This window comes from Cucumis melo, chromosome 7, assembly GCF_025177605.1.
Source record: "Cucumis melo cultivar AY chromosome 7, USDA_Cmelo_AY_1.0, whole genome shotgun sequence".
In the NCBI taxonomy this organism is placed as follows: Eukaryota; Viridiplantae; Streptophyta; class Magnoliopsida; order Cucurbitales; family Cucurbitaceae; genus Cucumis; species Cucumis melo.
Genome location: NC_066863.1, coordinates 24,144,992 through 24,172,602, shown reverse-complemented (window position 1 = coordinate 24,172,602; position 27,611 = coordinate 24,144,992). Strand labels below are relative to the sequence as shown.

At 33.4% G+C, this 27,611-nt stretch overlaps 2 protein-coding genes and 2 pseudogenes across 6 annotated transcripts; 3 read left to right on the top strand and 1 right to left on the bottom strand.

The window, feature by feature from the left end:
- Positions 1–4,517: 4,517 nt before the first annotated feature.
- LOC103493075 (cellulose synthase-like protein G3) lies at positions 4,518–7,923 on the top strand. 4 transcript variants are annotated; one of them, XM_051087110.1, is made up of 4 exons: positions 4,518–5,220; positions 5,769–5,891; positions 6,182–6,307; positions 6,428–7,923. In XM_051087110.1, the coding sequence occupies exons 1-4, from the start codon at positions 4,612–4,614 to the stop codon at positions 7,790–7,792; spliced, it is 2,223 nt and encodes a 740-aa protein (XP_050943067.1). In that variant the 5' UTR covers positions 4,518–4,611; the 3' UTR covers positions 7,793–7,923. The 4 variants fall into 4 exon arrangements, with proteins under 4 accessions (XP_050943067.1, XP_050943066.1, XP_050943065.1 ...); XM_051087109.1 differs by having other exon boundaries at positions 5,766–5,891; XM_051087108.1 differs by having other exon boundaries at positions 5,742–5,891.
- Positions 7,924–9,712: 1,789 nt separating this feature from the next.
- LOC127150164 (uncharacterized) lies at positions 9,713–11,500 on the bottom strand. Of its 2 annotated transcripts, none has more exons than XM_051087112.1 (5): positions 11,084–11,500; positions 10,933–10,988; positions 10,758–10,857; positions 10,050–10,130; positions 9,713–10,002 (listed from the first exon to the last, which is right to left on the bottom strand). In XM_051087112.1, exons 1-5 carry the CDS (start codon positions 11,196–11,198, stop codon positions 9,956–9,958), a joined length of 399 nt encoding a protein of 132 aa, XP_050943069.1. In that variant the 5' UTR covers positions 11,199–11,500; the 3' UTR covers positions 9,713–9,955. The 2 variants fall into 2 exon arrangements, with proteins under 2 accessions (XP_050943069.1, XP_050943070.1); XM_051087113.1 differs by having other exon boundaries at positions 10,758–10,842; positions 11,084–11,493.
- Positions 11,501–22,522: 11,022 nt separating this feature from the next.
- On the top strand, positions 22,523–23,345 carry LOC127150163 (cellulose synthase-like protein G3; annotated as a pseudogene).
- A 1,453-nt stretch (positions 23,346–24,798) lies between these two features.
- On the top strand, positions 24,799–26,880 carry LOC107990296 (cellulose synthase-like protein G3; annotated as a pseudogene).
- Positions 26,881–27,611: the final 731 nt, after the last annotated feature.

Genomic DNA, 27,611 nt, shown 5'->3' with positions numbered 1-27,611 from the left:
TGTTGAACTTAAATCCTGCCACTTCATCACAATAAAATTGCGATAATTATAATTTGATAATTATAATTTGATAATTATAATTTGATTGCGTTTGAGTAATTAAGTTTTCTCATATCCAACCAAATTCAAACTCTAGATAGAAAAATTGGGCCGAATAAGATGATAGGCCCAAGCCGAAGTCCAACTAACATATGGACTCAAGCCTAAGTCCAAAAAGCACATGAGCCCAAACTCGAGCCTAACAAACAAATGGGTGCAAAGCTAAAGTCCAACAAGTATGGGCCCAAGCCCAACAAGTAAATGGACCTAAGTCAACCTAAAGTATTTCATTCTCTATAAATAAAGAGATCTCGCCGTTCATTTGGGATCTTTGGTAGAAGGAAGAATTAAAGCTCTAAAAATGAAAGATTCAAACTTCCGATATTACAACTTACAACCACAACTTCTAAAAGGCAACACTTCTCAATCCTTTTAGAATATGCCACCCTTGGAGGCCGCAAAAAACATATGGGAACAAATAACCATAATCAAGGAAAATTCAATCCTTTTAGAATATGCCACACTTGGAGGCCGCAAAAAACATCTGGGAACAAATAACCATAATCAAAGAAAATTCAATCCTTTTAGAATATGCCACCCTTGGAGGCCGCAAAAAACATCTGGGAACAAATAACCATAATCAAAGAAAATTCAATCCTTTTAGAATATGCCACCCTTGGAGGCCGCAAAAAACATCTGGGAACAAATAACCATAATCAAGGAAAATTTTGTAATTGACGAACAACACAAGTGAAGAGACGTCGTGGATACAAGCAAAGACAGACAGAATGACAAAGCTTGAAAAGAAGGTTAACATGCTCATGAAAATTGACGAAAGGGATTGTGAAATTGCATCTCTCAAGAATCTCTCAAGAATCACATAGAGAGTTGTGACTTTGTTGAATCAAGTCATACACATACCATCAAGAATACTCACAAAGGGAAAACAATTTTATAAGATCCGTTGTTGTTCAGCAGTTGCAAGAGATGGTAGCAAACTCTCTGCTTAAACTTTCGTTTTGTATTTCAAACCATATACAAAGAGGATTGACAATGAAGATGATGGATACCAGCCACCCAAATTTGATCAATCTTTGAAACACTACTTTCTTGGAACTTTCATGAATGGAAATTCACTGCTTCCTTAAAAACTTTTATGAATGGAAATTGTTTCGTTTCATCCATGAAAAGCTTAAAATGGGTTCAATTTTAATAAAAAAAAAAAGGAAATCTGAGAAGCAAATCTAAAAGAAAAAGAAAAAAGCAAAAAAGAAGTTGAAACGAAAAAAGAGTGAAAAGAAAGAAGTCATCTTCCATCCCCTCTCTTTTCCTCTCTCTCTAATCAATCTCTCTTCTCTCTAAAGCAAAATCTTTGCGATTAAAGGCCAAGAAAACCCAATTAATTCATGAATTTCAGCCTCTGCAAGTCGAACAGCAGCAACCCTCACAAGCACTTCGTGAGTGCTATCCACATAACAACGATAGATTCCGCTATGACATCCGGTCATCACCAAAGCATGCAAAGGCATAGCAACGATGATGAGTAGAATCCAAAGGCTTGCAAACACACGAAGACGCACTGCATAAAAAAAGAAGAGGAAGAAGCAAAGGCTGCCGCTAAATCATGGGATCTAACCAATTTTCAGCAAAATAAAATTATATAGAAAAAAAAAAAAAGAACCCAGCCAAGAAGAAAAGCGGACAAAAAAGCAAAGCAAAGCAAGGAGGAAGAAGGTGAAAAAAAAAATTCTTAATCAATTTCCGAGGATAATATGGCAACAATTTTTCAATCTCTTAATCAAATGAAAGGCATAGAAAGAAGGGAAGATTTCATGAATTGTAATCAGATTTCATGATATGTTGATAATTTATACAAGAAAAATATCAAATCAAATGAACTTTTGATCAAATATTTAAGATATCACCACAAAATCCTCCATGATTTTTGGGTGTTTTAGTTTCCAAAATCATTTTTATGTGAAACTAAAAATTGGAATAAAATTAGGATCATGTTTTAAATTATAGGTTTTTTAAAAATAGAAAAATTTGACAAATTATTTACACCCACGAAACAAAACGAAAAAATTTATTATATTGATCTTTTTATGAAATGTAAATATTTTGTCAAATGTTTTATTTTTTGTAATTGACAATTTCCGTTTAAAATTAAGACAAAATTTAGGTACAAACCAAAATTTACCTCAATATTAAAACTTTAGCATAATTTAAGGGTTAGTCTCAAATCAAATTATGGGCACACTCCAAGCTTCACCAAATCAAAATTGAAGGCAAGAGAAATCTCAGAGAGGTCAAAATTCTACTCCAAATTAAAGTGGATGTAAAAACAATAACAAAGTCAAAATTATACTTCAAATTTGCACGAAGAATTGAATATATTCCAAGTTTAAAAGGAAAGTTAGAATTTGGAATTCTACTCAAAATTCAATGTGCAGTTAAAGTGGAGCATAAATTCTACTTTCGCCTCAAATTAATGTCCACTCTCGAACAAGAGACTAAAAGATTAAAATTCATTTCTATTTACTTGGGGTAAAATGAGTCAAAGCAAACAAAATTTCAAATAAAAAGACTTTGGGCTAAATTCTCATCAAAGTAGAGGAATCAAATCGTACATTAATTTCAAATTATTTTTTTCGAGATTCATCCATCCATAAACATGCATGAATCTTGGAGAGAGGCATTTGTTGAACAAGAAATTTTGACCAGTTAAATCCCACCACATCTTCACAACAAAAATTGCGATAATTATCATTTGATTGGTTTGGGTAATTAAATTTTTTCATATTCAACTAAATTCAAGCCCCAGGTAGAAAAATTGGTTTGGAGAAAATAATAGCTAGGCCCTAGCCCAAGTCTAACAAGCATGTGGACCCAAGCCTAGCATATGCACCCAAGTCCAAGTCCAACAAACACATGAACCCAAGCTCAAGTCAAACCTAGTAAACAAATGGGTCCAAGCTCAAGTCCAACAAGCAAATAGGCTTAAGCCAACCTAAAACCCATACAAATTCTCTATAAATTTCGACCTTGCCATTCATTTGGGGATCTTTGGTGGAAGGAAGAATTGAAGTTTTGGACAATTGAAGTTTCAAACTTCTAAAGCTCTCATGACGTGAAAGTTCTTATCAATCCCGAGATTACCATCTTTTGAAAGATTGAAGACTTGGAAGATTAAACCTTCCTTGAATTCTAGAAGATCGAAACTTAAATTGATTTGTAACCAAATCTTCTTGAAAATCGAGGAACACGAAGTTTAATTTGTATTCAGGAGAAAACACCAAATGAGTAAATATTAGAGATTGTATCAACTGCATTTTAACCAATATATAAAGTTCAATTTCACTAATTACATTTCTCTAAAAATCTCGTGTGAACGGTAATTAAAAAAAGATGATCTAATAATAATTATATTAAAAAAAAAACTACAAAAGATAAAAAAAAATAAAGAATGATATATAAAATGTATTTAAAAAATATTATTGTGATAAAATCAAAGACACATTTAGAAGGACTAAAAAAAAAGGTTTTCCAAAAATTCATTTTTATTAACTTTTCAAGGTTGACGACGGTCGTCGAAGTTGGTGGCCACAAGTTCGCCAACGAGTTGTTGAAAATGGCACCAAGTGGTCGGCCAACAATGGTCACCAGGGTAGTGTCTGGAATTGGCTGACAATTCTAGATAATCCATGGGCTTCAATAATGTTTATTATTCAAACTCATAGAAAAAACGTAGGAAGCCTTCGTGAAGACTATTGTCAATCAAAGGTGAAGATGGTCAACGGTCGCCAATGATTAAGATGATTGTTGTCGATTGTCATGACAATCGATTGCCAAGGGTCATGGCTATTAGTAATTGATCATCACTATGACCATTTGTTAATAGGCACGACGATTGATTAATAATGATAACGATTGGTTGTTGACGATCAAGATGTTCACCTAATGACAGTGACGTCCAAAATTGTAGGTCACAAATGATTAAGATGATTGATCACCGACGGTCAAAACGATTTGAAGCCAATGATCAAGATGATTCGGAACCAACGATCAAGATGATCAATCATCAATCAATCATGATCGGCCATCAATTGTTAATATTGAAGTCGGCGTTGTCACTGATCACTACTAATAAGAGGTTGAAGTGAATTTTTTTCTAAAATTTATGACATTTAGTGAAAAACATATTCCAAACCCATAAGTTTGACTTGTCAATTGTATAAATTTTATTCAAAATATGCTAATATAAGTTTGACTTAAAAGGCAAATGCCCTAATTTCAAATCCATTGACCAAACACCAACGAGCATACTTTTGAATGAGATAATTTTGAGTCATATTCAACAGGTAATTGGAATTGGAGGTGAGGATGCGTCATTGACCACTCAAAAAGAACGTCGTACCTATCACTCCATAAACTTCCAAACGTCATCCAATTTTTTTATGAATCCTATACCAATTGAGTCATCAGCATCCAATTCAGTCCACGCGTCGACCCTCATATTTAAGAAGTTCATTAGTGTTCATCTTCTACCAATTAAGCATCGACGACGGAACTATGGGCGGCTCCACCACACCACCACCTCCACCCTCGCCACTTCACTCCTCTTACTCTTCTCATTTCATCACCGCTTTCAACCGTCTCTTTGCCGCTGTCTACGCCGCCGCAATTTTAGCTCTCTTCTATCACCACATCCTTTCCATTCTTCGAAATTCCTCCATTTCATCTTCCTTAATCTCACTTGCCCTACTCGTAGCCGATTTCATTTTGGCCTTTATGTGGGTTGCGGGGCAATCTTTTCGGATGATCCCCGTCCGCCGTCGAGAGTTTCCAGAGAAATTGAAACGGCTAGCAGAGGAGGATTTCGATTTTCCGGCGGTTGATGTGTTTATTTGCACGACGGATCCTGACAAGGAGCCGCCGATGAGCGTGGTAAACTCGGTATTATCAGTGATGGCTTACGACTATCCAGTTGGGAAGATCTCTGTCTATATCTCCGACGACGGCGGCTCTGCTTTGACTTTGTTTGCCTTGACGGCGGCGGCGAAGTTCGCTAGACATTGGGTGCCGTTTTGCAAGAAAAACGACGTCGTGAAGAGGAATCCCGAGGCGTTTTTTGCATCTACTGATAATGAGTTTTGGAACTTTGATACTGAGAAGATTAAGGTAATTAATTTATGTTTTTTCTTTCTTCTCTTTCTAATTGAAAATTATTAATTGTTTTTAATTTTTGAATATTGAAAATTGTTTTGGATAAGATTTTTTTTTAAGTACCAAATTACTAGGTTCATGAATTATATAATACTTTTCTTGAGTTTAAAAATTTAGGAAGAAAATAAAATCCAATTTTTGTCTTTTACGGTTTGAATTTATTTATATAATCGGAAGAAATGAGTTTTCAAATCAAAATATTTTTTATCATCAAAGTATTGACATCAAAGCTTATTTCATCTCTGACATTATCATTACACTATATCAGTTATCAAGTAGTTATTTGTCAAATCTACTAGTGATCATTTAAGAACTAATTTCAATCTTTACAAACTAATTAAAAATATAAAGTTCCAATCTTCTAGATAAAAGAGATTAATAAATCATACGCCCTAATCTTCATGGATATACTGATGATTTAAAGTAGGTTGTTGTGATTCTTGAGTATAGAAATATTATTGTATGTCTGATAATAGGAAATGTATGAAAAAATGAAAAAGAAGGTGGAAGATGTTATTGAGAAAGGAGAGGTAGGAGATAAGTTCATCGATGGAGAAGAAGATAGGTTAACTTTTAACAAATGGACCAAATCTTTTACTCCTCAATCTCATCCTACCATCATTAAGGTTTGTCATCTTTTTATCTTATAAATATATCCATGTGTAAAATGTATAATCTACTTATCTACCATAATAACAAGTAGAGACTAGATCTACCAAACTATATTTAAATCGAATTTTTGTTAATGTATCCATTCATTTTTATCCTATAAAACTTATAACTATGATCCGATTAACGTACTAAATTTCACAAGTGAATCAATTTTGATCCACCATTAAAAATTAAGACTATCTCTTGAAGTCGTTAATTTTTCCCATATGCTAATTTGTTAGAATATTTTTGGTTCTTGAAATAGGTAGTGTTGGAGAGCAAAAATGATAAAGACATGATGGGTCATTCACTACCAAATCTCGTATATGTCTCAAGGGAAAAAAGTAAAGCATTTCATCATCATTTCAAGAGTGGTGCCCTCAATGCTTTGGTACTTTCCGAACTTTTTAACCTCACCAATAACAATTTCATCTATTTGATTTATCATCTAAAAAATCACATAATATCTCATATATATTTTTTTGTTGCTCTCTGATGTAAATAAATAAAGCTTCGAGTATCTGCAACAATGACCAATGCACCAATAATTCTCACTCTCGATTGTGACATGTACTCAAATGATCCACAAACTCTATTTCGAGCTCTATGTTATGCATTAGATCCAGAACTCAAAAGTAATTTGGGTTACATTCAATTTCCTCAATGCTTCAAAGGAGTCAGCATAAATGACATCTATGCTTCTGAAATGAAGCGAACATTCGAAATAAATTCCATTGGTATGGATGGGCTTTTGGGACCAGATTACTTTGGAACAGGGACCTTTTTTACTCGACGGGCTTTCTTTGGAGGCCCATTATCTTTAGAATCTTTTGAACTTAGTCCAGATTATGTTGTATGCAACCCCATTCGTTCTAAACAAACTTTGGATTTAGCCCATGAAGTTGCAGCCTGTGATTATGAGAATAACACTAAGTGGGGCTCCAAGGTGGGCATTCGATACGGATCATTGGCGGAGGACTTCTATACAAGCTATTGCATGCATTGTGAAGGATGGAGGAGCATATTATGCAATCCAAATAGGGCTGCTTTTTATGGCAATGCACCCATTAGCCTTCTCGACGCTTTGAGTCAACTTAAGAGATGGGCGGTGGGAGCGCTCGAGGTTGGTTTCTCCAAGTCCTGCACAATCACGTATGGGATGAAATCCATTGGCGTTCTTATGGGCCTTTGTTATGCTTACTATTCATTTTGGCCCCTTTGGTCCATTCCAATCATTGTCTATGCCTTTCTGCCACAGTCGGCTCTCATCTATGGCATCTCAGTTTTCCCAAAGGGTGATGAATTATTGGTATTACTATACACTTTTCTTTTCTTTGGAGCCTATGGACAAGATTTAGTTGAGTTTCTGATGTCGGGAAGCACGTTTGGAAAGTGGTGGAATGACCAAAGAATGTGGATGATAAAAGGAGTATCATGTTCTTTGTGTGGATTCATTGAGTTCGCACTAAAATCTTTGGGGATTTCGTCGTATGGGTTCGAAGTAACGAGCAAAGTAATGGAAGAAGAACGAACCAAAAGATACAATGAGGAGAAGTTTGAGTTTGGGGTCTGGACACCGATGTTTATACCGATGACAATGGCAGCAATACTTAATTTTGGATGTTTAGTAATCGGATTTATGAGAATTTTCAAAGATGGTTGGAATAATTTGGATGAGATATCGATGTTTGGCCAAATGTTCATTGCTGGATTTGTGACACTCAATTGTTGGCCAATTTATGAAGCTATGGTGTTTAGGAATGATGAAGGAAAATTGCCTCTCAGCATTACCTTTGCATCAATATTTTTACTTCTAGGATTGCTTTCCATACCTTTTTTCATTTCTACTTATTCACCTTACCTTTTGCTATTTTAAATTTTCTTTTGGAATATTCATGTGTTGTAGTGATATATAATGAGCAATTATGATAGGAATTAATAAGAGACTTCTGGAACTGAGAGAAGCAGACTAAAGTTTATTATAATAAAACCCTCACTTTGATACCATGATTCTTCATTTTAATATCATTGAATGTATTCATCATAGCGTATTACAAGAATACATATATACCCAAAGAAAAATACAAGAAAAGCACGGAAATATAAACTAGAAAAGTACGATTTTTTAAAAAAACAAAGTCCAATATTGGATTAAATGTACGGTGGGTGGAAAAATTGAACCTCTGACCTTAGAGTTGACCTATACCAGTTGAGTCATGCGTTTGTAGTATATATGGTAAAAACACTTAATTAAACACATAAAATTTTTTAAATGATTTTGTAGGTAAAAGATTAAAAGAATGGCTTTAATATCTTTTACTTTACACATTTTGTTATCTGTGTATACTTAATAAATTCCAACAATATTTACATTGTTTTAACAAAATCAAATTATAAGTCATCCAACTATTTTATTAATAAAATAGTTTTATTAGAAAAATTAAATGAAGAAAAAAACATAATTTAAGTGTTAGTCTCAAATCAAATTATAGGCACGTTCCAAAAGCTTCACCAAATCAAAATTGAAGGCCAGAGAAATCTCAGAAAAGTCAAAATTCTACTCCAAATTAAAGGGGAAGTAAATACTATAACGAAGTAAAATTACACTTCAAATTTGGTAGAATTGAATATATTCCAAGTTCGAAAAAAAGAATTAGAATTTGGGATGCTAATCAAAGTTCAAAGTTCAAAATTCAATGTTCAATTAAAGTGGAGCATAAATTTTACTTTAGCTCAAAATAAAGTTCACTATCAAACAAGAGGCTAAAAGATTAAAATTCATCCTCTATTTACTTGGGGTAAAATGTGTTGAGCAAACAAAATTTCAAATAAAAAAATTTGGACTAAATTCTCGTCAAAGTAGAGAAATCTTCGTTAATTTTAAATTATATTTTTTGAAATTAAAATTATCAATAATTAATATTAAAGTCGATAAATATTTGTTGCTAGGTCGTCAACGAAAAGTTGAAATAATTTTTTTATAAAATATATATCATTTCATAAAAAAAAAACATATTTAAAATCTGTAGAGTTTGATTTTGTTTCTTAATTATATAGATTTTATTCAAAGTATGTTGGAAAAACAAACGTTGATCATTGTTGTTGTGCCGTGTCGAACCACTGCCTTGAAAGCAAACTTCAATTCAATTAGGGTTTTGTTTTGTCGTAAAGCAAACTTGAAAGCGCGCGCGCGCATGCACGCACGCACGCACGCACGCACGGACGCACGCACGCACGCACACACCACTACAAGAAATTTGACCTTTAATGTCACTTGACAACCGACATCTTTGCGAGCGTTATTAAAGGCCTTTAATGTCGGTTGGACTTTAATGTCGGTTTAAAAACGACATTAAAGGCCTCTTTAATGTCGGTTTAAAAACGACATTAAAGGCCTTTAATGTCGGTTTTCAACCGACATCTTTTATGGTGTTATTGAAGCCCTTTAATGTCGGTTTGGCTTTAATGTCGGTTTTAAACCGACATCTTTGATAGTGTTATTGAAGCCCTTTAATGTCGATTGGGCTATGATGTCGTTTTAAAACCGACATTAAAGAGGCCAATAATGTTAGTTTAAAACCGACATCAAAGGCTTGTTTTTGTCCATTTTTAGAAATTTATATTTATTTAATTGTTGTATTATTGTCCATTTTTTATAAACCAACATTGAATCCAACAAGTGAAATTAACTACAAACTTGAAACTACAAGTCACATTCCGTAGGAAACCATATTATTCAAGTCTGATTCCACCAACAATGAAAATGCTATTAGCACTTGCACATAAATCCCATTCATATCTTAAAGCAACAATAAATCCCATTCATATCTTAAAGCACATAAATCCCATATTATTCAAGTCTGATTCCACCAACAATGAAAACACGCTTGTAAAATTAACTGCAACCAAACAGAATTATATAAATTCAAAGATCACGACATTTTAAAGGTCTCGAAAATGCTTCTTCAAACAATTATTAATATTGGAAACAGGCACCAAATGCAGCAAGGGCTTGACATTCCTCTTCCTGAACTGTAGCTCAAACCTTATCTAGAAACTTATCATCCTCCTCTAGTAGAAAATGACCTGGAAAAATGTAAATGTTTTGAGAAGCAAAATCTATAAACACTTACCAACATACAAGACAGTTATGAAATTGCACCAGCTACTAATCACAGCACCAACCCAAGACAGAAGAGTGAGCGTCCTACTAGCTGCATAATAAAAGAAATTAAAGATGTAAATGTTTTGAGAAGCAAAATCTATAAACACTTGCCAACATACAAGACAGTTATGAAATTGCACCAGCTACTAATCACAGCACCAACCCAAGACAGAAGAGTGAGCGTCCTACTAGCTGCATAATAAATGCATGTATAATAACCAATGTCATGGCAGACCTACACAATGGTGACAAAGAAAATCAACGGAAATGCAGGAATGACAAATCACACTTCAATCTCAACCATGCAGTCAGTCATTGCAATGTGACAGACCCTGAAGTTCATCCCAAGCTACTTAAAGAGACCTAGCAGCGCACTAGGCCTTAACAAGCAAGTACACAACGGGAGAAGAACTATAGGAGGGAGTTTGGAATGTTGAGTTGGTTATTATAGTATGTAGGTTATAATAGTTTGTAGGTTATAATACCAACTTTTATTAAGTGTTTTAAAAAACAAAGTCAAAGCTTAAAAACTAATTCTGAAAAATAGATTCTGAAACCAGCAACAATCTCTTCTCGCAAACCAGCAACATAGATTCTGAATAATTACTTGGTCCACAAATGCATATAAATAAACTATCTACTCCAAAACAATAAAAGGGAAAAAGAAATTTCATACCTTCTTCTTCTTCTTCAAGTTTTGTTTTGCAAACTGCAGCCAAAACAGCTGCTTCTTCTCCCATCCAATATATATTCCTCCAAATCTGCAAAGCCAGTAGCTAACAATCCCGAAAACCCAATCTTCAAGTTTTGATCGGGATTATAAATAAATAAAGGAAATGATGGTGTAATACCTTGCGAAAAGAGAGCTGACCCGTCGGAGTCGCCATAGCCGGAGCATGTTGAGAAGCTTAAGCATGAACTTATTAGTAAAAACTTCCAACAAGACACAGTTAAAAGTTTACGGCCTAATTTAAAATGGGAACTACGACAATAGCCACAAACCTAGAAGTTCTGAGATCCATTTGATACACCGGTTTGGCTCAAGGAGTTGGAGTTGAGAAGTTAACTCCGCTTCTGATTTGATCCAAAGACTCTGTGGACCTACTACTATAAACATAATTCCATGTCATATTTACCTTTTACACAATGGGCTGAACAATTACACAACTCCTCATACTTGGCACCTAACAACTATACTCCTTGTTCTAGATGTCCCTTGAAAGTTCAAATACCAAACTCGTATTTTAACCCTTCTAATTTCTTTGTAGCTACCAGTAACAAGGCTTAGCGAGATGTGACACACACAATACACTAGTTTCGTGACACGTCAAAGAAATAAAATTTTCCATTTTTCCTTCCAACTTGAAATAGGTCTTGAATTGTCACACCCCATCTCATATTTACACTACTGAACCTAAGACGATCGACCTTGAGAGTGAAACAGAATCTATTGTTTCGTCTATATTGTAAAGCATGTGATACAACAAACAAATAACAAAGATCGAACAAACACAACACTCAAAACTTTTAATCGATCATGGCACTTAAAAGTTAAACGGTTAAACCCCAAAATATACTATATCCTGCATGATGGCCATGTAAACGTGACATCATAAAAAATAAATAATATATGAAGCAAAAATGAAAGATTATCATTAAAGAATGGCAACACTAAAGGCAAATGACAAATTACCAGTTGTAAGCGGTATTGACTGTGAAATCAATCAATGATTTTATGGAAGGAAGCCCATCTAAACCTTATGTCTATGAGTAATCCACAAAACACGGACTTGGTTCAGTTCTGATCATCAGTCTCCGATGCGGCCAGTTTTCAGCACATAAGACTATCACCACAACCAGGTTTCCAAGTCCGAGTCTCCATGGATGAAATGCTGCTGATACTTTCCAAAGATAAACAAGTATGAAACAACTACATAAATGTGATAATATACAAAAAATGTGCACATCTCTAATCAAACAGAAGACAACAATTAGGAGACAAAGGAAACAAAGTTAGGAATGAACCAATAAGAGATATAACTGCTATTTCAATCAGCAGCAGAAAGAGAAACAAATAGGAAAAACAGAGCATGAAATGCTTATCTCAATTAGCTCACGTCCCTGAGTCTTTTTATCAAAGTATCCAGTGACTTCTTTTTTGGATTCTGCTTCATTGTCCGACTTCCAAAGGTTCCGAATAACCGATCCGAAGAATCTTTTAGCTTCTCAGATATTGTGACAACTTTCTTGTGGTCCAGACTGTAGTAACTTCTCTCTCGAATAACTGCATTCAGGAAATTCTCTGGATGACTGCTCAAAAGCAAATTAATCATTTGTCTTGCTTCAGAAAGAGCTGCCTTTAACTGATTTAGATCCTCCTTCGCGAAAATAGAAGCTTGACTATCCACAAAACCCTCCAACAATTTTATATCCTTGCTGCCTCCGTAATATTAAGGGCCAAGTAGTGTATTCAGATTCATCCTCATATAGCGTGATGAAGATGGTGCTTTCCTCATCTTTTTTGATTTGCTCCTGTGCTTTTCCTCTATACTTGGAAATGGGTACTACGGCAAACTTAAGTAAATTCATTTTTCTTCCTTTTAAGGCAGTCTCCATTACTATGACTTTTTGCCTTTGCCATTTATCCCTTTTGCTCTTCCTTCCCGAATGTAGTTTTAGATGCATAAAAATAAGAAAAATAAGGGGTGTTTGTTACGATAATAGTAGTAGTAAAAATGTTACCTAAGTGCGATGGAAGATGACCCATTGACGACAGCGACGGTGAGACAGTATCGGAGTAGTCGGAGCCTCTGGAAGGCGGATTTCACAGCGGCGATGGTGAAGGTGGGGAATATGAAGGTTTTGACTGGAAGCCAAGGGGAGATTAGAAAGTGATGAGATTGAGAAAGGAAGAAAGGGAAGAAATGTTGAGAGAAAACCTTCTTTCGTAGGGTTTGGTAGAGAAGAAAGGAGAGAAGAGTAAAGTCTAGGGTTTGGTAGAGAAGAAAGGAGAAAAGAGTAAAGTAAGAGAGAGAAAAATTCAACTTTTTACAAAAATTAAAAAAATAAAAAATAAAATAAAAAAGACCTTTAATGTCGGTTCTAAAAAAACATGATGTTTAATGTTGGTTTAAAACCGACATTAAACATCCGTCTTTTGAAAACCGACATTAAAGCTTATTTTTCATTTTTTCCACCCGACATTAAAGACCAGATTTCTTCTAGTGCACACACACACACACGCACTATAGAACCTCAGGTCAACGTGAAAGCACTAGAAAAAGATCCTTAAACTTTTTCATAGAAGGCGACCACACCTTCCCAATCACGTTTATTGCTTCATCAAGTCTATCACAATAGACCACGCACATAGAATAGAAGGCGACCACACCTTCCCAATCACGTTCATTGCTTCATCAAGTCTATCACAATAGACCACTCAAAACTGAGCTATGAAGACTTCATAACTAGTCCATATTAAGACCAACTTCATCAAGTCTGTCAAAAACAAACCACTCAAAACTGAGCTTTGAAGATTTTATAGTTATCCATCAAGTCCATACCAGGACCACCCTAAAGAAAGGCTATGGAAATTTCTAAGGTTTTAGTTTTAACCATCAAATCCATTTAAGGACTACCCATTCGTGGCTATGGACCATCAAATCTACCTTAGCAAACTACCCAAAAAAGGGCTATGGACCATCAAGTCTATTGCAATAAACCACCTAAAAAAGGGCTACAAACCATCAAGTCTATCGCAATAGATCAACACCCAAATAAAGGGATATGGACCATGAAATGTTTGAGTTTCATACTTGTTGAAAATTCTAAAATTACTATGTCTTTGTTAGGCCTTTGGAGAGACGACCTACAAATTTCCTCAAACCTCACATACTTTAAGAAGATAATCATTTCATTCCACTATCATTTCACAACTCCATGTTTCAGACGAATGTGCCTTCTTTTTCCATAATATACTATTCTTGGCAATACCCTATGGCCGTGTATGAATTTTAATACAGATATACTGGTATAGAGACCCCCCACAATGGTACATCTCCCATTAGGCTTCTATGTTATTCATACTAATGGACCCATATAATGATACATTTTTTATTAAGAACACATATCCACTAGTAAAGCTTACTTCGCCATTCTAAGTTACCCGGTCTGCATACACTACCTATTTAGTGTGGTAGACAATTATTACAATGCAAACCAAAATCTATTGTAACCTTAAGATATCTTAATAAATGATGAAGAGCAATAAAATAATCTTAATCAGGATTATGTGTGTATACTCAATCTTCTCACAACATATGCAGCAACATGTCTTGTACAGTTAATCTTTGCATATTCAGATTGAGAAACATTATCTCATTTACTTTCCTTAAGGCTCATTACTAGCATCATAAAAGCACTATCAAACTATTAAAATCTCTTTAATAGTATTCAATGTGTGATTGACATAAATAAAAACACTCTCAATAATACTAAACTCATCACATTAGTCTCACATTAATCTTTCATGACTTCAAGATGTGATAACTTTATAGCATTACTAACATTTATGTTTGTATCACATAAATATTTCACATCAACATACAAACATATAATGACACAATAAATTCCAAACAACTTTTAGTAAATACATATATCAACAATTTACTACTCGGGACATTGTTTACAGTGTTGTTAATTTTTTTACCTCATTAAACTTTCAGGAACTAGTTTAAGACAAATTTGACTATACCAAGTTACCATTGAGGAATATCATCTTTACATATACTTGATGTATTAGAAAGACCATATGCAACTACAAAAGCTTTTAAGGCTCTATAATGGCTAATTTAGTCGTACGAGAATAAAAATCAAAACATTCTAAATTCCACGTTTGATTCAAAATATTTTTCATTAGTCTAAAGTTACACCTATGTACTTAAGATTAGTTTCTTTATCTGATGTGGGACTTTGGTTGCATTCCCAACAATCCTCCCCTCGAACAAAGTTCCAACTGAACCTCCCCTCAAGTAGACATCCATCCATTTAACTTTTATCTAGGCTAGCTCCTCTCTAGAGCATATTGCCTATTCAATAGAGCTCAACCAAGGATAATACTGTGACTACTTTTAAGGTTCCACTACACCTTTGTTCGACCTAAGATTATATCAACAAGGCTAAACTAAAAACAACATGACTCTGATACCACTTTAATTTAGAGACACCTTAGGGTATAAGTCCCCATGCCTTATAAGATATTGCATATTCAATAATTTAGATAATATCTTAAACTTTCATAAGATCCTATGAGATTCATAAAGAATGAATTTGCATATTTTCATACTACTAGCAAACTTTAGTAATATGCAAATATCGTTGTACAACCAAAGTTGATTACAAGTAATAGTAATACTTTCAATTTCATGAAAATTAACAACCAAATTAATTAACAATTCATGAAGTAAGTCATGCATAACTCTGTCACACATGACATACATTTCTACCCATGCTAACATGCTAATAGACATGCTCAAGTAGATCACAACAGCATCTCAACATTCACAAACTGATTTAAATATATAAATCTATATGCAACACTATTATGAATATAATCAATAAACATAGTCAAGGGTTTTCAATGACACTGAAGATTTCTTGAACACAAGATATGCTACCTTAGTTAGACACCCCACACTTTTAAATATTTAAATGCAGAACATATTTAAAGTTCAACAGTACTATTTTGTTGAGGGGAATAAATTTTATGAACAAATCCATTTAGTTCACAAAACCCTATTCTAAGGTATTCATGATCCTTTTGCTTAATTGACTTTCTACTTCTAATCTTATGCATGATTCATGTCATACATTATTTTCATCCAAGAATGCATAGACTAATTCAAATCATCACAATAACATTCATTACTACAACATAAATTTGTCAAACTATATAGAATATTATAGTATATGCTCATCAAATATACATACAGAATATCATCCTCAATTATAGCATAGAAATAAACTAGCTAATTCTTATACTATACGTAAAAATTAAATTTGTGGAATAAACCACCAATCAAATCATGATTGTCCATATTGGAACTATGTTTGTAGCAAGGCCATGAAAACCAAATTACATTTTATCACCATAACTTTCCATTATGACATTAATAGCAATACAAAACTAAGAGCGAATATTCTTGCTAATGAAACTATTCAATATATACTTATAATACATATATTGAATATCATGCTCAAATATAGCAATGAAATAGGATTACCAAATATTCTCAGGTCATATATAAAAACTCGAAATATTGTTGAGCCTTAAACTATATTAAGGAAAACCAAACCCATCATTATCCAAAACTTACAATGAATTAACTCTATCACATGTATCATGATATAATTTGCTTATACTCATGGAATATCCAAATATCTATTCATAAAGTATGTATCAGATATCAAATATTAAATCTAGTAAGAGAAATCTCAACAGTATAAAGTTATGTTTGTGGAACAAATTACTAGCCAAAATATATCAACAACACAAACCAACAATCCAATTAAAGCCATCAACAAATAAATGCATGGCTTATTAAGCTACATCTTAGAGTTTTTAAAAATTGAATTTTTCAAAGATTTTCAAATGATCATCTCTTCAATTGGATGACTTAGTCTATGAACTACTCTAGAATCACTACAAGAGATGGGGGTATTCCCGACGCATAAAAACATCGAGAAAAGTGACAAAAACATTGAGAAAGGATATGCCGACGTCTCTCATGGCATCGGGAAGAATGTCAGGAGAAACGTGTCGGGAGAGGTATTCCCGACGCGTGACCAACATGGTGTCGGGAATGCCTCTCCCGACGTTGTTTTGGCCGACGCATGCCACGACTCGGGAATGCCTCTTCCCTGACGTTCTTTATGCATCTGATGCCCGATGTTTCTTTGCTTCGGGAATTTGTTTTTATATATTTTTTATATATGTAATTTCTAATTTTTTTTCCCTAAAATATTTTGCTCAAACATTCACAACGACATTCGGATTACTTAAATATTTTTCCCGATGTTTTAGATTAAATTAAAATAAATTCAATATATATTAATAAATTAAATAATACAAACACAAATTATAAAAAAAGATTTAATATTAATAATACGAATAAGTTCAAAAAATATTACTAAGTTTAAACAAAAAAAAATGTAGTTCTATGATACAAAAAAGCGCAAACATAATCATCACTGTATTATCAATAAGAAATCATGCAGAAACAGCAAGTCCAAGTTATGTCATATTGCTCTTTTCTATTTCATTCTAAGCATTGGTTTCAACTTCACAAAGGCAATAGCAAAAAGAGAATATTGTAACAAACTCATCAATAAAGTGAACACTCTCAACTATTTCTAGGCAGAACCTTCATCTTTCTTCACTTCATCTGCAACTGACTTTGATGGAAGTAGTGGCGACGGAGAGCCCTCAACACCCATCTCGACCTTTAGGTCATTGATGCTCTGCTCCAATTCATTTATGCGGCTCCCCATCTCATCGCGTATATTCAAGTTAAAGAAAGCTTATTTACTATAAGTTAACTTATAACAATAAAGCTATCCTACAATCTACTTCTCTTTCAATGTATCTCAAACCCAAAATTGTATTCAATCAATCCATTTCAAAATCATTAATATTTTTCCTCTATAAGAATGTTTCAACTATATGCAACTTTTACTAGATCATTGTTAGCTAGAGTGATAAGAAAAATGATAATACTCAAAAAATTGCACTAATCTAGCCTATATTAATAAATAAATAATTATATGATCTATTTTGCAGAACTTAAAACTCAAAATGTATGCAAGCCTATCAGAAAAAATTACTCATGATAATTACAACTTTAGGGAAATGCTAAAAATAAATATAAGTATTTCGAAAGGATATTCTTTGTGATAATGGAGTCGGACATGGTTTGGAACCTAGATTGCTGCATAAAAAAGATTTTGTTAGACATAAATTTCTCTGACAGAAACTTACACTAACTAAAACTCACCATTTGTTGAAGAAGATAAAGTTTTGCATCTTCGGAGCTGTGCCCATCCTACAAGATGAAAAAGTAAAATGTGCATTTCACAAACTTATACAATGAAACAAACCAGCCAAATAACACGAATAATAATAATAAGTCAAACAATTAAGAATCACTGGAGGTGGAGGGTGACAATCCTGAAAAAGAATTAAGATCAAGCTTGTTACAATTACATTTAACAATCAGATCGGGAAGCTGTAAAACTATTGAGGGAACAGAAATCAGTAGAACACCAAAAATAAATAGTGATTAAAACAACCTTGAAAACTGATGTCTTGGCCACAACAAAGCTAAAACAAAAAACAAAGCTAACTTATTGGAAGTTAAAACAAAATCATTTCAACCTTTCCCACAACAAAGCTAAAACAAAAAACGACAGAGGATTGTGAATTCATAAAAAAACCCAAATAGCCATAGAGCAAATAAGAAACTTTAAACTCCACCAGCCTAGCCTACCTAAGCCTAACAAACGTGGAAGGCATAACAAACAACTCCAAAAAAATACTTCTTCGAGACACCTTTATGCCAAATATTGACATCAAAGATATCCAGGACCTGGTTAAAGTTAACAAGAACAATATCATCTATCATCTACAAACTAAACACAGGTGAGTTGATCTGTATTCTTTCTCACGTGGAAATCTTAAACTAAGTCCCCATCTACCCCTCTAAACACCAACCTATAAAGCAACCTTCACCAGGAACAAGAACTATGGCACCTAAACCACTAGCAGCAAATGTTTTACTTATACCCATTCCATTAATCCATGTACTGAAGTGTATCAACTAGAGACAATTGACCAAATCAATGATCTCAATTTAAACCCAAAACCCTCCTCACACAAATCTGTACCAATACAAAATCCTAAAACAATTTTCTTTAAAAAAAAACCCTAGAACTTATATTTAAACCTAACAAACTTATATTTAAACTTACCTAAGGTGGAAGACGGCGGCGAGGGATGGCAACGACGACGGATCGTTTCTCTCTAATTTCTGTCTTTTCCCTTTCGATTTCAGTTCTGTGTAAAACAGAATTAAAACGAATATATAGGGGATCTCCCGATGCAGCTCGAAAACGTCGGGAGATCCCATTTACGGTGTCGAGAATACCCTTATTTCCGACGCTCTTTAAACCCATTTCCGGTGCAAAATAAAAGCGTCGGGAATACCCCTTATTCCCGATGCCGTTCCCGGCACACTGTGCATGGCGTTGGGAATAAGGAGTATTCCGTATTTAATGTGGCCTTATTCTCGACGTCGTTTGGCCGACGCATGCTGTATGCGTCGGGAATATCCTTTTTTCCCGACGTAGGTCCCGATGCATTGTGCTCGACATTGGGGATAGTGTTTTCTCCGACACATCTTTCACGACGCGTTTATCCGATGTCGGGAATATGTGTTTCTCCCGATGTCTTATTGTGTGCGTCGAAAGATTGGCTTATTTCCGACGTCCTTTTTGCCGACGTCTATTTCTAAGTCGGAAAAATCTCGATTTCTTGTAGTGAATAAATTCAAAATAAAATTCAAAATAAAATTCATTCACAAAAACACGATTCTTAACTTTCCATTTTAATTTGTATTGAGAAACTCAAATTTTCATAACCATCAAACAAAGGTTTCAACTTAATATGTTACGTTAAGAACCAACGTTTATCTCTTTAAATTTGTATCAATCAAAATAAATGATTAACACAATTCTTGAAAGTAAATGGTTTTATCTATCCCTTTTAGATTATTTCCCTCGTAAACCATTCATTCATCAATAAAAATTACGCTACTAAAGCAATAAATATACGTACCCATAGAGCAATCCAGAACTCTAAAGGTTTGGAAGAAGCAACTTCCGTTGTTAGTAAGACTGCCTTTTGCTTTTCTATGGCATTGGTTGGGACATTTAAGCTCTTTCTCTTCCTTGTTCTCTTCGGCCTTAAAATTTTGTAAATTCATTTCCTTCATCAAGTGCGTAGACTTCATTCTATCGTGATGGCCATGAAAAAGGAAAAAAAATTGGTTACAATTACATAACTTCAGCGTGTACCGTTGACAACATTGTCACAAATGCGAATGCATTTTTCCTTCTATATTTCCATATTGGCCTGGCCGACTATTGTCCGATGTCGGCTATTCAGACCTTCACTTTGACGGATGGAGTTATCAATTGAGAGCTACAGTTTTGGGTGGTTCTGCCATCAATGCAGACTTTTATACATGAGGAAGCACAAGGTACTTCCATTTCAATTTCTTCGAAGCCGGACAAGGGATCGGCAATTTCAACCCTAAAATCAACCCTACGAAATTCAATCTTGTGGATTCAGTAGAGAGGAACACAGTCAGAAGTTTCGACGATAAGATTTTGAAGATAATTCTCGATGCAAAAACAATAATTCTATTACAATTTTGCTTTCAAATTATTGAAAAAACAAATCGTTGTTCTGCCGTCGAACCACTGCCTTGAAAGCAAAATTCGGCGTGACCTCGGTGCTAAATCGCATATGCCGGGTTGCTCCACACAACTTCCAAACTCAAGCATGCACTCGCGAAAGTTAGGAATAGAATGAAAAAGAAAACGCTCAAAGAAGAAAGAAATTAGAGTTTTATTTTGTCGAAAAAGAAAGAGATCATCCACAACTTTTCTTTAAACGTATATATATATACACATATATAAATTATGGTTTTTGAGTTATAAAATATATTAAAAATAATAATTATTAATTTTCGACTCTTATAAAGTAATATTAACAATTGTCCTCGAACAAAGTGTACAAATATGGGTTTGGTAAAAGATAATTTACTAAAATATAGTTGTTTTTAAAATTACTTATTATGAAAATAGTGTTGTAAAACAATTTAGTGAAATACTGCTAATCTTTTTGTTCTTTTTTTCCTTTTTTTAAACCACTTCTAGTAGGGTAAGTTTTGAGAACTCGTCCAAGCTAAATAAAAAAGAAAAAGCAAAACGGAAAAGCGCAAGAGATGGGGGAGTCTCAAGACTCGCCCTTTTTTCTTTCCTTTCACTTAAAAGAAACTTTATTTAAATATTTCTATTTTCTATCCTTTAAAAAAACTTATTAAATATTTTACTTTTCTATCCTTCTCTTAATTATTTACTTTCTTTAAAAAAATCTAAAATTTAGTTTTTAATCATATATATTTAATACTAATTTATTTTTCTTCCTCTAACAAAGAAACTCACATTCTCTCACATTTTAACTAATTTATTTTTCTCTCCCTTTCGGCTTCTTACATCGAATGATCCGGTTTGTCGTAAAAGTAAAACACTTTGCCATATATTATAGTATTATTTGTCTTCACAAATAATTCCCATATACAATTCCATATTGTTAGTTACTATTGGGACTAAATGTTATCTACTCATTCATGTCCACCTCACTGAATGAATTTGAGAGAAACTCATGTTTATGACTATCGAAGTCCGTTTCTTTGAGTTCATCATTAGTCTCTGTTTTAAAGTCTATATATATTGTTAGCTAGTATTTCTATATTTTTCGCACACTGGTTCTCCATTTAAGTTTATGCCAAATTAGATCTTATATTCTATTTAAGTTTCACATAGAGGTTGATCATTTAGATTTGATATCTTCACATTACATTAACAGTTAGTAAGAAAATTAAATATTAAAGAAAAAGTAGAAAATTATTAGATAACTCATATGGAACCATTATACAAGACTAGAATTTATTTTATCCTACCACAATTAAGATATGAATTTCCTAATATCTAGTAGGCTAGGACTAAAATTTGAAATTACCTTTACTTGGTAGACTTATTTTCTCTCTCAACTATATTAATATTAATAATAATTCTAAAATAATTAAAATCAAGTTTTTAAAAGAATTATATTTAAATATATATAATCAAAAACTAAATTTTAGATCTTTTTTTAAAAAATAAATAATTAAGAAAAGGATAGAAAAGTAAAACATTTAATAAGTTTTTTTAAAGGATAGAAAATAGAAATATTTAAATAAAGTTTTTTTTAAGTGAAAGGAAAGAAAAAAGGGTGAGAAGAGGGCGAGTCTTGAGACAACCCCATCTCTGGCGCTTTTTTTTTTTTTTTTTTTTTTAATTTATTTATTTAGCTTGGATGAGTGCTCAAAACTCGCCCTACCGAAAGTGTTTAAAGAAAAGGAAAGAAAAAGAAGATTAGCAGTATTTCAATAACAACAACTTTATTTTCATAATAAGCTTTAAAAACAACTATATTTTAATAAATTATCTTTTGGTATTTCAAACCCAATTAGCCAAACGCCCACGGACGTACTTTTCGATGAGATACTTTTCAAAGAGTCCTATTCCACACGTAATTGTGATCAGAGGTGGGGATGCGTCATTGACCACTCAAAAAGAACGTTGTACCTTTAATCACACCATAAACTTCCAAACATCATCCAATTTTTTTATGAATCCTATACCAATTGAGTCATCAGCATCCAATTCAGTCCACGCGTCAACCCTCATATTTAAGAAGTTCATTAGTGTTCATCTTCTACCAATTAAGCATCGACGACGGAACTATGGGCGGCTCCACCACACCACCACCTCCACCCTCGCCACCTCACTCCTCTTACTCTTCTCATTTCATCACCGCTTTCAACCGTCTCTTTGCCGCTGTCTACGCCGCCGCAATTTTAGCACTCTTCTATCACCACATCCTTTCCATTCTTCGAAATTCCTCCATTTCATCTTCCTTAATCTCACTTGCCCTACTCGTAGCCGATTTCATTTTGGCCTTTATGTGGGTTGCGGGGCAATCTTTTCGGATGATCCCCGTCCGCCGTCGAGAGTTTCCAGAGAAATTGAAACGGCTAGCAGAGGAGGATTTCGATTTTCCGGCGGTTGATGTGTTTATTTGCACGACGGATCCTGACAAGGAGCCGCCGATGAGCGTGGTAAACTCGGTATTATCAGTGATGGCTTACGACTATCCAGTTGGGAAGATCTCCGTCTATATCTCCGACGACGGCGGCGGCGAAGTTCGCTAGACATTGGGTGCCGTTTTGCAAGAAAAACGACGTCGTGGAGAGGAATCCCGAGGCGTTTTTTGCATCTACTAATAATGAGTTTTGGAATTTTGATACAGACAAGATTAGGGTAATTAATTAATGTTTTTTCTCCTCTCTTCTTCTAATGGAAAATTATTCATTGTTTTTAATTTTTGAATATTGTAAATTATTTTGGATAAGATTTTATTTGGTACCAAATTACTAGGTACATGAACTACTTTATACTTTTCTTGAGTTTAAAAAATTAGGAAGATAATAAAATCCAATTTTAATCCTTAGGGTTTGAATTTATTATATATAATCGGAAGTAAGGAGTTTTCAAAGCTAACATTTTCCTTTTGCTTCGTTTGATTATCATCAAAGTATTCATATCAAAGCTTATTTCATCTCTTACATTATCAATATCAATTATCAAGTAGTTATTGGTCAAATCTACTAGGGATCATTTAAGAACTAATTTCAATCTTTATAAACTAATTAAAAATATAAAGTTACAACTTTTAACACAAAACAGATTAATCAATGAGATTTTTTTAAAAATGTAACAGTAAAATATTTACACTGTATTATTATTCATAATAAAAAATACAAAAAATGTTCCGTCGACCACACCGCCAACAATGCACTTAATATATTTAGTACATGATCGTTTAGTTTTGACTATTGTTATTACGTGATTGTTTAGATTTGATCGTTTAGATTTGGCAATACAAATCTAAACGATTTTTTTTTCAATATTCTCTGTAATTAATTTAATTACACGATCATTTAGATTTGATTATCCAAATTTAATCGATTTTTTTCAAGATTCTCTATACGCGATAGTTTAATTTGGTTACACGGATTGTGTACCATGATCGTTTAGATTAGGTACACGATCGTGGTAGTTTAGATTAGGTACACAATTGTTTAGATTACGATTTTTTTTCAAGATTTTTGGTATACGATTGTTTAGACTTGGCTAAACGATTTTTTTCAAGATTTTTGGTATACGATTGTTTAGATTTGACTAAACGATTTTTTTAAAGATTTTTGGTATACGATTGTTTAGATTTGACTAAACGATTTTTTTCAAGATTTTTTTGATACATGATCGTTTATTTATTTTTTTTTTTTTTTGTATACGATCGTTTAGATTTGGGTAGCCGATTTTGTAAAGAATATTTGGTATACGATCATTTAGATTTTGCTATTTTATTTGTACACGCCCAAATGTAAATGATGTTTTTCCATGATCTTTTATATTTACTATACGATCTTGAATAACAAAATAACAGTTTGAAGAAAAAAAGAAAATAGATCTTTAACATTTGATACACGATCTTGAACTAAATAATAGTTTGAAAAGAAAGAAAGAGAAGAAAGACGATGGAAAAAAAAGCGCGATAGAAGAGGAGAAAAACGATAAAAGGATAAATCTGGAATATTTAAAAAAATGGCAAACCTCATAGACTTTTTCATTTTGTTATACGGATTGTAAATATTTTATCCTTTTGTTATATTTATGAAAATTTTCCTTAATAAATCATACGCTCTAATATTTATGGATACTAATATTTGATGGTTTAAAGTAGGTTGTTGTGATTCTTGAGTATAGAAATATTATTGGATGTCTAATAATAGGAAATGTATGAAGAAATGAAAAGGAAGGTGGAAGATGTTATTGAGAAAGGAGAGGTAGGAGATGAGTTCATCCATGGAGAAGAAGAAAGGTTGACTTTTAACAAGTGGACGAAATCTTTCACTCCTCAATCACATCCTACCATTATTAAGGTTTGTGGTATTTTTATCTTGTCAATAAAATGTATAATGTACTTATCTATCATAATAATAATTAGAGATTAGATCTACCAAAATATGTTTAAATCGAATTTTTATTAATGTATTTATCTATTTGTATCCCATTAAACTTATAATTGTAATCCGATTAACCTATTAAATTTCGCAAGTGAATCAATTTTGATCTACTGTTAAGATTATCTTTTAAAATTGTTAATTTTTTTCAATATACTAATTTGTTAGAATATTTTTGGTTTTTGAAATAGGTAGTGTTGGAGAGCAAAAATGATAGAGATATGATGGGTCATTCACTACCAAATCTCATTTATGTCTCCAAGGAAAAAAGTAAAGCATTCCATCATCATTTCAAGGGTGGTGCCCTCAATGCTTTGGTACTTTCCAACCCTTTTACCCTTACCAATAACAATTTCGATCTCTTTCGATTATCATATAAAATAATCACATAATATCTCATCTATTCCCTTTTTTCGTTGCTTCTTAATGTAAATAAATAAAGCTTCGAGTATCAGCAACAATAACCAATGCATCAATAATTCTCACTCTCGATTGTAACATGTACTCAAATGATCCACAAACTCTATATCGAGCTCTATGTTATGCATTGGATCCAAAACTCAAAAGTAATTTGGGTTACATTCAATTTCCTCAATGCTTCAAAGGAGTCGGCATAAATGACATCTATTCTTCTGAGATGAAGCGAATATTCAAAATAAACCCAATTGGAATGGATGGGCTTTTGGGCCCTGATTACTTTGGAACAGGGACCTTTTTTACTCGACGGGCCTTCTTTGGAGGCCCATTATCTTTAAAATCTTTTGGACCTTTTGAACTTAGTCCAGATTATGTCATACGCAACCCCATTCGTTCTCAACAAACTTTGGATTTAGCCCATGACGTTGCAGCCTGTGATTATGAGAATAATACTGAATGGGGCTCCAAGGTAGGCATTCGATACGGATCATTGGTGGAGGACTTCTATACAGGCTATTGCATGCATTGTGAAGGATGGAGGAGCATATTATGCAATCCAAATAGGGCTGCGTTTTACGGCAATGCGCCCATTAGCCTTCTCGATGCTTTGAGTCAACTTAAGAGATGGGCGGTGGGATTGCTCGAGGTTGGTTTCTCCAAGTCCTGCCCAATCACATATGGGATGAAATCCATTGGCGTTCTTATGGGCCTTTGTTATGCTTACTATTCATTTTGGCCCCTTTGGTCCATTCCAATCATTGTCTATGCCTTTCTGCCACAGTCGGCTCTCATCTATGGCATCTCAGTTTTCCCAAAGGGTGATGAATTATTGGTATTACTATACACTTTTCTTTTCTTTGGAGCCTATGGACAAGATTTAGTTGAGTTTCTGATGTCGGGAAGCACGTTTGGAAAGTGGTGGAATGACCAAAGAATGTGGATGATAAAAGGAGTATCATGTTCTTTGTGTGGATTCATTGAGTTCGCACTAAAATCTTTGGGGATTTCGTCGTATGGGTTCGAAGTAACGAGCAAAGTAATGGAAGAAGAACGAACCAAAAGATACAATGAGGAGAAGTTTGAGTTTGGGGTCTGGACACCGATGTTTATACCGATGACAATGGCAGCAATACTTAATTTTGGATGTTTAGTAATCAGATTTATGAGAATTTTAAAGATGGTTGGAATAATTTGGATGAGATATCGATGTTTGGTCAAATGTTCATCGCTGGATCTGTGACACTCAATTGTTGGCCAATTTATGAAGCTATGGTGTTTAGGAATGATGAAGGAAAATTGCCTCTCAACATTACCTTTACATCAATATTTTTACTTCTAGGATTGCTTTCCATACCTTTTTTTATTTCTACTTATTCACCTTACCTTTTGCTATTTTAAATTTTCTTTTGGAATATTCATGTGTTGTAGTGATACATAATAAGCAATTATGTTGGCCAATTTAATGACTAAAATGGGCAATCAAATATAATTAAGATATGGAATATGATAAAAACAGTTTAAAATACACTTAAATGATGGTCGTTAAAAACTCTCATTTTGTAAAAAATGACTCATTTATTAATTAAACGTTTGAAGAGGTAAATACATGATAATTCTAAAATTAGATTTTTAAAATTAAAATAAATTTGGTTGATAAGTATAGATAAGGGGTCTTTTAAAAAATATAAAAAAGCGGCAAAATATTTATCCTTTATAGAATAATTCAAAAAACGGAAAAAGTATAGAGGTCCATCGTGTAAAATACTAAAAATGCCCCGTCAACCACACCATCAATAACGCGCGCGTAATATATTTGCAATCATTTAGATTTGGTTATTGTTTGATATGTGATCGTTTAGATATGACTACAATTTATACGCGATCGTTTAGATATGGTTCAATATATACGCGATCATTTAGATATGATTCAATATATACGCGATCGTTTAGATATGACTACAACGTGATCGTTTAGATATAACTATATTTCGTTTATATATGACTACAATTTATACGCAATTGTTTAGATATGGCTACAATTTATTTTTTCAATTCCATCGTTTAATTTTGTTATCGTTTAGATTTGGGGACCTAAATCTAAATGATTTTTTTAAAAAAATTTGGTACACCATTTTTTTAATTCT